We start from the raw sequence: 12,510 nt of genomic DNA on the forward strand, positions 1-12,510 counted from the left end.
ACTAGACTTCTAAGGAAAAATTTCGTTTGGTCCCCGGGGGCCACTCCCCCCCCGCGCTGGGCCCCCCCAAACCCCAAAAAATGCAGTTTTTCCTAAATAACTACCTGAACCGTGGCACCGAGGATGAATAAATTTTTATCGTATGTTGGTCTACTAGACTTTTACGGAAACATTTCGTTTGGTCCCCGGGGGCCACTTCCCCCCCCGCGCTGGGGCCCCCTTAAATTTTTCGTCAACGATACCAGGGACACCGAAACACCGGGGAACATGAAATTTGGTGGGCATGTAGCCCCACTAGACTTCTAAGGAAAAATTTCGTTTGGTCCCCGGGGGCCACTCCCCCCCCCCCGCGCTGGGCCCCCCCAAACCCCAAAAAATGCAGTTTTTCCTAAATAACTACCTGAACCGTGGCACCGAGGATGAAGAAATTTTTATGGCACATCAACCTAGCCCATAATCACTCATTTGTGATTTGCGCCCCTCCCATAAAAAATGAAAATGCTATATTATTCTGCTTTAATCGCCCCTATCTTCAGTGGAGATGTTCAGAACTGCACCATATTTCATGTGTATGATTAACTTGACAACCTCTGGGGGTATCCTCTGCTAAGTTTTGTAGAATTTCATCCATGGGGGGGTATAAAATAAATTCATTTATGTGCACATTTAGTGACTGTACACTCATCGGCCTGTAGATGGTGCTGTTGAGCGAAGGGTTGCTGGTTTAGGATGATACTGTCACACACACACATGCAGGAATACAAACAAACGCAAGCATGCACACACACTGACATCCACACGCACAGACACACACCCATACACACACATACAAATCCACATGCACAGACACACACACACACAAAAACACACGCGCACACATGTACGCACACATACATACACGCACAGACACACACACACACACACACACACAGACACACACATACACAAATACACACACATACACACACACACACACACACACACACACACACACACACACACACACACAGACAGACATGCACATACTATTACTTTTTTTAGGTATATACATAAACACGCAATACAGCCAAATTACTCCACGTCATTTATTTTTGTGGAAAGCCAGTGCAGGCCTGAGCGGCGGTCATATTTTGTACCGCGATGCGGTACATCTAGTTGGAATCACTTTCAGAATCTTTTTTTTTCCCCAGCTGATAAAATGATAAATTGACAGCTGTCAAACAGAATCCACCTGACTAAGCACGCAAGACGACAAAACTGCAGTGGGCAACAGAACATTATCGTCCATTGGTGTGGATGCTAATATAGTTATAATTATAGTTCTCGTTCTTGGTGTGAATTGGAGTAACAATGTTAAAGGTTCAGGGAAAAAGGAGGCAGGAACCGGCGAACAGTAAACGTGACTTTAATCACAAAATAAAAAAACAACTAAATGAAAGTAAAGCACCAGCCCCTCACGGATCACGGCCACTCGTCTTCACTCTCGTCTTCCACTGTCGTCAATCCTCCTTTACTCTTTCCGGCTCATCAACACTCACGCCACCGGCCTCGTTCCGTACCCACGGCTCTCGGCCCCTCCCTGCTTGCCACATTCCCTCATCATCCTTCACAGGCTGGGGGACACCCACGAGCGTCACAACGCCCGCAGCACCTGGGGGTAAGGACAGACAAGTCGATAGAAAAAGGAACGGATGAGGAGAGACAGAGAGTCAAATTGTGATAAATTGTGTTCTGGTTCCCAGTACACACTGCCGCTCAGTCCTCAACCAGCTGAGAGGCCCTCAATCGCGGTGCCATGCCATGGTACTGGATGCCCCGTGCTGGACTGCCTCTGACTCTGCCCCTTGGTGGACGGCGAAGGCTCCTCAGGCAAACGCCGTCGACTTCTCCCCCTCATGGACGGCAGCCGCCCCTCTCAGCAGACACTGGCGGTCAACGTTACTTTGTGCTGCCCGTCCTCCTCAGCACTGCAATCCTATTCACCAGGGTAACAATGTTAAAGAGTGACTCAGGGAAGAAGGAGGCCAGAACCGGCAAACAGTAAACGTAACTTACAGACAATAAATAAACATCAGACAATAAAAGCCCCTCACGGACGACCCTTTATATATCAATATAACTATATACAATATTGTGCGCAATCTGTCACGCCCCACAAGAGCCTCATCAATAGTTGCATGTATGCGCTGAACACCTCTAAAGTAAACTAACACTGACACAGAACCCGTTCCGGAGCCAGAGAGAGTAGGTTGCTATGCTATTGCATACCCTGAAAGTTACCACCGTTTTTTGACCTTACTTATTACCCTTAAACATTTCCGGGTATATGCCACATAGTCTCGCATAGCCAGACCTTCAGACTGACGGCAGAAGGTATGGACTTTATCGCAACATTTCTTGGCCAAGGACCGCCCAAGAGGACGTTTGACTGACATGTAACACAACCAATCACAGTTTGTTTTGTACCACGTCATATTTAGGGGCGTGACAATATAATGTTGATGTCCCTACAATAACAGACCGGCGTGCATCTAATAAATTATTCATTTAAGATCCTTGTGCAAGTTTACTGCATCAATGGAGCCGCGAACTTCACATACTTTTGAAAATACAGCGTTTAGTTGATCGTGGTAAGTGCTCATTGTCTCAGTTGTAAAAACAACGGCTTTCTTCTTCCACGAGGGGTTTTGGCGTCATGACATTTGTTTCCCGGCGGACCGAAAATAAACGCGACACTCGCGCCCCCCGGAAATCCGATAAAATTCAACCAATCAGATGACGACTTCGACATTCCTGAAGTGTTTCCAGTTAAGTGTACCATATGCATCAGACGTTTAGCCAACGTTCCGTGGGCGTGACGTCTGAGGCTGAGACTATATGCCACATAACCTGGAATACACCCCGGAGAACGTGATTTCAATAAGTACAGCATGTTTCTGGATCAACATCGTTGTTGATCCTGGAACAACATTCCAGTCAACCAATCAGATTTTAGGGACACGTTTAGAGTTTATGTCAATTTTAGGCTTACAACCAGGGTTGATTGCTTCTACATCAGTGTAATTCAACCATCATTTCCCTCTGATTTTTGGGATGACTTATGGGTAGGGTTAGGTTCAGGGATAGGGGTAGGGTTATGACTACATTTTTGGTCAGGAATATTGATTCCGGGATCAACAAAATATATTGATCCAGGAACATGTCTTACTTGGAAAAATCATGGTGACCCTCAAAACCCTCATTAACACTCGCACCACAGGCCTAGCTCCGTTCCCACGGCTCCACCCCCACCCTGCTTGGCACAACGGGCCTTTCAAATATTGCAGGATTATTTTATGTAATTCATATGGCAGTCTTTCACCACATGAATGGATTGGCTGCTTCTTATAATTAGTCTACTCTTCCAAACCGTCACAAAGAAACTGTAATGCTCTGTGAAATGACTCCTAACTTCACCTAATTGTCTGCATTAATTCCCTTCTGCCCCATGTACTAGAGTCATGACCTTTACTTATGAGACTGTGTCATGTTTCTCAAAGCTATCGCAGACTCCTCCAACTATTGCTTCAAGAAAGTTTATGTGTGTGTGTGTGTGTGTGTGTGTAGGCTACTTATGAGTGCCACCAGAAATGAGAGAAAAACTAATGTTTTGTTAACATTTAGTGATGCATATTTGTCGGCATATGTTATTTTATTGTTCTGCTGTTGCAACATAATGGCTCTGAATGAGACAAATCACTAACAATTCCGCTGATCTAGTGCTTCTGCAGACCTGTGACACCATGATGTTTACAGCTTGCAGTTAACACTGCAATGCCTGTGTTTTATTTGACCTCATGTGTTTAGAACAAAATCTCAACACATCCCAACCTTGTAATCCAAATCATGAATAACAAAGGGGACACAATGACGTTACATCGGAGAAACTTTGTTGAGTTAGCACTCTAAATACCTCGGTTGTGTTTCCCATATGCTGGAAGTAAGACCATGTTGGAACAGGCTAATGCATCAGAAGTATAGGCTTACAGATTAAACCATACATTAAGATTTATATACATTAATGCAGCAAATACGAACATTTACATCTGAAATTATTTGTTTAACTTAGACTGAGAAATTTTAAGGTTTTGATTTTTCCCCCTTCAAAAAGAGTGATAATATAATTTCTAGAAAAAAATATATACTTTGATTGGATTGAGATCATAAAACAACTACTAAGTACAACAATTCGTATGGGATGAAGTGGTTAATGTCGAATATAAACCAAAAAAAATCTTAATATCTTTCCATCATCTTTAAATACGAAAATGGAATTTCCTATTTCTTTAGTGCTCCAAGTTTCTTTACTGAACGCCTGGATGTCATTATTTATTACCATATATGTAAGTTATTTATAATGCCGAAAAAGAAAGGAATCCTCGGATGAATTCATCCTGAATAATTCAGTCTAAAATCGTTAACCCCATACAAGGTTGTGGCAGGTTTCTCCTCTGTTCTAATGAATACTTTATTATCATCATCCCAAGCTTAAAACTGGAAAGATTGAACAAATAAATAAATAAATAAATAAATAAATAAAGGACAAGCTTCAAGCGAGCAATTAACACACAATGGCCGATCAGCAAAACTTTTATGCAATTTTACGTATTTTTAAACTATGGATAGATGGTTCAGTTTACTTAACAATATTTTTTTTTTTTTGCATGCTTTAGAACAACAACAAAAGATCTAATATATGTATGTATATGTCTATATACATAGATATGTGTGTAAAACTGTCCATATATAAGTCGATTTTATTTGAAAAATCTTGGAGTGGATGGAGTGATATCCATGCCTGTGCCAATTATCTGGACCATGGGGATTTTAAATTATCAAAGATGAAAAGAGTTAGAGGCCAATCTGTCTACTTCGTTCAAATCATACGTTACTTCACTTCTCTCACCAGGGGTTAGGATTAGACTGTCAAACACCATTTGTCTTTCTTCCTAGTTGGTTTTAAAAAGTTAGCATCTAGTTTCACAGGGGGTCGCTCATGTCTCAGGTGGCTCTAAATGGCACCAATTCCTCGTTGACATCATGGCAAGCCATTTTAACTATTAAATATTTGTTTCTGCTACTAGTAGATCATTAGCAAGTAATCCTGTATTGACCATATATTTCCACTCTCACTTGTAGATATTCATTAAATACTACTTTTCCCTTTTTATAGTCATTTTCCAAGCAGTGACAAGTAGTTATTACATTGCAAATTTGAATTGTGTGGGGATCTGTGTGTCAGACATCAACTATTCACTTTCTGGTGTATATTCCAGTTGTTTCAGGTACCTATTCCCAAGTTGCCTACTAAAGCTAAGCATGGTTAATCCTGGTCAGAACCTGGATGGGAGACCTCCTGGGAAACTAGGGGCCAGTTTTACTAACAGCTTTCAGGATTACACTAGTCAGGATTTACTAAAGACACCCAGTGAAATAATAGCGCTGAAAAGGCGTGGACATTTTGGTTATTTTTGTGGCTGACCTTATAGCATATGCATTTGTTGGAGTTTCCCTTTCAGACACAAAAGATTTTGAGAGGAGAGTATTTAAATGAATCATGCAAGGAGATTACTAAGGTTTGTGCTAGTCAATTTACTGGTATTTGCGCCATTATTTAAAGGCCAAAAAATAGCATGTCTTAAACCAGATGCTAATTTGCGCTGCTCTTGGTAGATTAAGTTGGTCATTAATGATCCGGCTGCATCTGTGTTCTTTAATGTGCTCTTTAATGTTATTTTTGTGATCTGTGTCTATCGTCAGTAGATCCCATTGAGAACTTTCCACTCCCATCAGCGCTTTTGGAATTGCGCTCTCACGCTAATTTGCCCTGTTTAGTAAATCTGGCCTAGGTTGCTGCTGGAAGAGGTGTTAATGAGGCCAGCAGGGGGTGCTCACCCTGTGGTCTTTGTGGGTTCTAAAGCCCCAGTATAATGATGGGGACACTATACTGTAAAAAACACTGTCCTTCGGATGAGACGTTAGACCGAGGTCCTGACTCACTGTGGTTATTAAAAATCCCATGGCATAAAAGAGTAGGGGTGTAAGCCTGGTGTCCTGGCTAAATTCCCTCCACTGGCTCGTTATCAATCATGGCATTCTAATAATCCTTGTCCATTGAATTGGGTTTATCACTCTTTATCATCTCCTCAATGTATAACTGATGTGTGGTGAGTGCAATGTGACTTCTGTTGCATCATCCAAGTGGGTGCTGCAAACTGGTGGTGGGTGAGAAGAGACCCCTGATATGATTGTAAAGCGCTTTGGGTATAAAATAGTACATAATTAAGTGCTATATAAATGCTTCATTCATTTATGCTAATTATTCTTTAAGAACTAACACTAATTATTTAGTTAGGTACAGTATACTGGTATGCAAATAGTTACTATCGTCTATTCCAGTTTCATTGAAGTATACTCATTAAATAGTGTCGCTTATAGATATCTCATATACAGATATGACAAAATATGATAGTCTCTGCTCACTGTAAAAAAAAAATATTTTCATGATTTGAATTTTCATGATTTCATATAACATAATATTTGGGGTTTCTGTTGATTAAACCAATCTCCTTCATTGTATTAACTTTTTGTTTTTTTGTTTTTTTTAATGAACTTAACATTCATAAACAGGTTACTTTTAGTTAAACCAACAATATATTTTTTTACAGTGCAGCAATTGAAAATAATACTAATTATAGTATTAAGAAGTATAATAAGTAATAAATGTTAAAACAGCTTGCCATATCAGTCACTTCATGAAAAACAATGCTTCACTGACTATGAATTTTAGAAATACCATTGAGTTAACAGTTTAGCCCCTTGAGTATTTATATTTATCATGACTGAGTGGTTCTAACTTAAGTCCCAGTCTAAAGGTTATTGTGTGGAAGGGTTCAAATTATTAATGCATGTAAAATCATTTTGTGTTTCCACAGGAAAAAAAAAATGTCAGTCAAACAATAAATGCAACCGAATAAAACAACTTCAGTGACCAACATGCGTTTGGGAACATTTCAGCACCATGGACAGCGGACATGTTTTTTTTTATTATTCTTTTTCTTCACAAAATGACTCTTTATTACTGAGGGATGTCAGATAAACAACTGAGACTTCAGATTGGGGGGAATTGTGAACTGTGCTATTATACAGCAGTGATCACTTTCTTTTACAGAGACAGAATCAGAATTTTTTTTCTTTTTCTTTTTTTAAGTGAAAAGCCAATCTTCCTAAATCTACATTGGCGTGTTGGCAAGTTCTAATGTATAAAGTTCAGACTTTCAGGAGATATCATATTACAACAGCTCACAGAATGAAACTAATAAATAAGACATTAACACAATTAGAATCTAAGCCTAGTGATGGTGCAAAAAAAATGCATGAAAAAAAAAAAATAACCGTGTCACAGTTGCTGAGAGGAAGTATTACGTTCTGAGTGTTCATGTTAGGTATTCTGTGAGGAAATGGCTTCAGTCCATAACTCTGTGGAGTTGCTGAAAGTTTGGTTGAAGTTGGAGTGCCTCAATAAAGGATCATGAAACACACCATCAACCCAGTTTCTCAGTGTGGCCACTGGAGACTCTTGTTTCCTCTTTATTATGTCGGAGTCTGAGTCACAGTTTGAAGAAGAGCACGACGTTCCTTTATGCATGCATGATGAGTAATCGGCTTGGTTTAATGACGTAGCAGTCTGTGCAAGAGACCAGATTTTTGGCTTGGTCTCAATAGTCTTTTGGCCTTGTTGAAGGTAGAACTTTGCTGTTTGGTCGTCTTCAGCAGTCGGTCTTAGGCGGTCTTCAATAAATTCATGGACATCTCTGGGAAGCTCGGTAACGGATTCTTTAAAGCGGTTATCTGGAGATTCGCTGGTCTCTGAGTGAACCCGCACGACAAAGGATGGTTTCGATTCGCACTCAGAGCCATCTGATTCCACTAGATCAAAATCATCCAGATCGCTGTGAAGTTGATCTGTATCATCCTTTCCTTGGTTGTCTGGAGGTATAAAACAAATATTTAAGCAGGTTATAAAAAGCACTGACTATAACGTTAAATGTCAAACTGTATCTGCAGCATTCAAATTCTGGGTGGTAGTGTAGGTCTATTCTTTTGACGTATTTGTAGCAAAAGTTGTTGCTGAAAAGACACTCACTGAAGGTGGTAACCAATTCACTGATATAGATCACTACATATCACTGATAGAATTACAAATACGTTTTGTTTTTATTTAAAACTACCAAACATTACCTAAATGTATCGCTACACTGAATAGGCTATATGAAAAATATTTGCTTTTCAAACCAAGAATGACATCAAAAAAAGCTTTCAACAAACCATTGAAATCTCTTTCGGTTTTTATTGGCTCGCCCTGTGATTCGTCCATATCTTCTTCGTCGTCACACTCCTTCTCATCTGAGGTCTTGTTGCGCGGCGACCACGTCATTTTATTTTCCTTCTTGAGTCTCCGACGTGCGTTGGCGAACCAGGTGGAAACCTGCGTAAGGGTCATCTTAGTGATGATGGCCAGCATGATCTTCTCACCCTTGGTGGGGTACGGGTTCTTTTTATGTTCCTGCAGCCATGCTTTCAGTGTGCTGGTGGTCTCTCTGGTAGCATTTTTTCTTCTTGTGCTCACATCTACAGATCCATATCTAAATAACATGACAAGTAGTCCATTTGTTTTAAAGTTGGATGCACAATAACTGTATTTGAAAATTCTGCAAAAAGGTCATTGATGCAACCAAATTTATCTTGAATAACAAAAAGGAGGTGATAATTCTTACCCATATCTGTCATACTGGTACTGTCCAATTGGGTAGTCGTAATGGTAATATGCAGAGCTTTGGGTAACTCTTGAATGTCCCGTTGCCACACCATCTTTCTCACTGAGTTTACCCTAATATAAAGCAAAAATGTAAATAATCATAAAAGAGGTCAGTGATGATTCCAAAACCTTTCTGGACAGAGCAGGTAACATGCACATCTATTGTTATTGAAATGAATAAATGAAATGCGTACCAGAGAATAGCATGAGGTTGAATCTGGACCGTAAGTGCTGTAGGTATCATAACTGTGACTCTTTGAACAGGAGTTTCCATAGACAGCAGTAGGGATCAGGTCATGCCGGCTGGAGGCCACAAGCCTACTTTCATATACCGGGCAGTAAAGTGAGTTTTGAGGAGAAGTTGCCACTCCAGTGTCCAGCAGAGAACCATTAGACTCATAGCAGGCGCTCAGAGCGTTAGAAGACATTAAAAGCTGTCAACGAAAGGACGAACAGGCTAAAGCATGTCCTTGAAAACTATGAAACACTTTACACAGCCTTTAGATTATTAATGACTTTAAATGAGTTAAAATAACTTTAGTTTCCAGTGCTATCTACATTTACAGATACGTCTGTGTTAGAAAACAATACTGTTACTGTTACATTGCACTTCTGACTACATGAAATCTTGGAAAAGGACACTTCTGCAATACATGTTTATTTATTGTCAAACATTTAACACAAGTGCTGGTATACATATATGATCATGGCTTTATGGATTTTGAATAATGTTAGATTGTGTCATATTTTTTCCAATCATTTTATTATTGAGGGCAATGATGTTGGATAACAATGAATTCTTTCTCTTAAAAAAAAAAAAAAAAGGCTAAGTCACTTGCAAATACAACATGTTCGCCAGCAGTAAATTACATAATACATGCATACATATATATATATATATATATATATATATAAATTAATAAACATACAAAAATAAAGGTTCTTTATTGCCATGGTTCCATGAAGAACCTTAAACATCCATGGAACTTTCCCATATCACATAATGAAAAAAGGTTGTTTAGATTATTAACCTTATGTTCTTCATACTAAAAAAATGGTTATTTTAAAAACTGTTTACTGTAAGGTACTTTGGTGAAAAGGAACCTTTATTTTTAAGAGTGATTAGCAATAATCTCTACTAAAACTACTTTCAGATCTTCAATCTTTAAATGAATTACATTGTGTTGTTTTGGCAACTCCCTGCCACTTCTCTTTTGATGTGATCATTTGACAAATTTGAAATATAAATTCAAGAAAAACATTAAATTAAATATATAGTTCAAAGGAAATTGTTCTCTGAATTTCCCTGATTTTGGCCGTTTTTATAAATGCATTATAAAGGCAAAGTTAAAATATCTGCGTGAGGGACAAACCCAAAATAGAGACATTCTGGCAGGTGTAACCTTTCAACACTCTTAAAAATAAGTAGAAAGTATTTTTTAAAAGTGATTAATGTACACAATAAAAGTTTAAAGGTTTTATAATCTACATAGTATACCTATTTAACAAGTATTTTCATCAATTTCCCCAAACTGAAGGATCACACAAATACATTTAATTAATAGGGAGCATTCACAATTAATCATAATATTAACATCCAGCACTTGTGACAAATTTTGAGGTGAGGCACACAAAAGTGAGGTGTGGAAGTGTTCAAAAAAAGTTACCTGTGGTGCAGCAGGATATGAATAGCCAAACTGTGTAAATGACATGATGAGTGTCCAGCACAGAGAAAGCTGCAGTCCCGCTGCGGGTCATCAGTTCATCACGAAAATCGTCCATTAACTGCAGGTAAACGTCCCTTTCTGGTTTCTGTTTGTCTTTCATACAAACAACAATAAAAAAATAGCAGAAAGTGCAGAATGACACGGATTCAATGTGGTGCAGCGGTGTAGCTGAAGTTGAAAAAAAATCATAACAAATGTTGGCTCAGTTGCACGTTGTTTTAAACACCGGTGACGCTGACGTCACAGGATCAGATTTAAAGGTCCAGATAACAAACGCGAATCACGGGAAAAAGTTGTTGTTCACACAGCGGAACACTTTATAGCCGCTGTTTAACTTGAGAGTCAAACGATGCGCTTGTGTCCTCGTGAGGAGCCCGCGGGGTCTCGCTCACATTAATGAGGACGTGTTCAGTTTCCCTGCCCGCCAGCAGCCAATCACACATCTGACTCAGTGCACAGACAGCTCGATCGCACATGATTGATGACCGCCCAGGAACGATTACCATAATTGCCTTTCTATGTAGTTATCAAACACCTTTGTACCATTAAATAACATTGGATTTGTTGAAAAAAATAATCTCTGAATTATAAAACCTGCATACAAAAAATAACAGTCTAAGATCGATATCTATCAAAATACTAGGGCCTCTACAGTGCTGTGAAAAATATGTCTTACATCAACCAAAACAGACTGGTAATTATTTTTTGAATTATGTTAACTGCAGGAGAGAAAACATGATTTAAAAAAAAATTAACTTTCTCTATTGCAAAGAGAGTTAGATTTGTGTGTCATCTTAAAATAAAGTTCTCTCAAAAGTTACCTGAAAGAAAAACATGCAAATTAAAGGGGAGAAATACATTTGGTGAGTAATCTACAAAAGATTACATTTCATAAGTAATCTACAAAAGTGGCATTCAAATGAAATGTCTTTATTATTACCTTTATCTTCTTCGAAGTACCTAAAACTATCATTTATTTCTTCTTCAGAAGTGACTTCTATTGAACTTTGAGGATGAAAACTATGTAAAACATGTTTTGTCTTGTAACCTTAAAAACTATTATTTAATATGACTAAATCAACCAACATTATAAAAAAATAAATAAAAAAATTTAATTTTAAGGGTCAGATCATACAGAAATGGTTTCTAACTGGACAGTTTGGTGAAGGTCTGTCCTGAGGGGTGAATTTATTCTCTTTCTGTCAAGATCTTTTTCATTTGATAACTCTTTTAAAACCCAAAAGTGACACTGTACAGTTCCAGCACAGTCACATTTCGGTGCCTTATACATATATTTTTGGACATCAATCAATCCTTCATCACATACAGTACCTTAAATGTGTCTCTCAGCCACCTCTGTACTCTTTCTTCATTGAGGCTAAGAGGTTTGGCTTGCCAGAGTTCATTTAATATGTATAATGCATGAGGGCACTTCAGTGCATTTACTTAACACTTTGTTCCTGAGGTCCAGAAGTCTTTTCATTAGAGATTGAAACTGTGATAGACATCCCCCGTTTGAAAGCACTGTAACCACCTAATTCAGTGTTCAGGTTTTTATTTTTTTAGGTTTTTTTTTCCCTTTTGCCTGTAGGTCACAACACATGTAACACAATTGATTACAATGTTGAGGTGCCGCACCTGTGTAAAGAAGCCAGAAGATATTATTTGTTTATGCATGCAGTGAAACGGTTTATTTATATTATGCATGATTATGGCACAATATATTTTTTTTTATCTTCTGTCTTTTCTATTTAGAAATTGATAAAATGTTGTATATTAATGTATAGCCTTTTTATGCAAAAAAACAAACAAACAGTAGTTAGGGTTTTTAGCATCATTAACAAGGCTCAACACAACCTCTTTTGCTATTGAGACCAAAAGTGCAAAAGACAGTGATTAAAATGAAACTGCAGAAAAACACTTTTC

General features: G+C 38.5%; 1 protein-coding gene across 1 annotated transcript; it reads right to left on the reverse strand.

Moving 5' to 3' along the window:
* Window positions 1–7,106: 7,106 nt before the first annotated feature.
* irx4b (iroquois homeobox 4b) lies at window positions 7,107–10,936 on the reverse strand. The gene is made up of 5 exons (XM_082187140.1): window positions 10,525–10,936; window positions 9,052–9,291; window positions 8,817–8,929; window positions 8,368–8,684; window positions 7,107–8,028 (listed from the first exon to the last, which is right to left on the reverse strand). Exons 1-5 carry the CDS (start codon window positions 10,567–10,569, stop codon window positions 7,481–7,483), a joined length of 1,263 nt encoding a protein of 420 aa, XP_082043266.1. The 5' UTR covers window positions 10,570–10,936; the 3' UTR covers window positions 7,107–7,480.
* Between the last annotated feature and the right edge of the window lie 1,574 nt (window positions 10,937–12,510).

This window comes from Leuciscus leuciscus (genome assembly GCF_965113295.1).
Source record: "Leuciscus leuciscus genome assembly, chromosome: 12".
Lineage (NCBI taxonomy): Eukaryota > Metazoa > Chordata > Actinopteri > Cypriniformes > Leuciscidae > Leuciscus > Leuciscus leuciscus.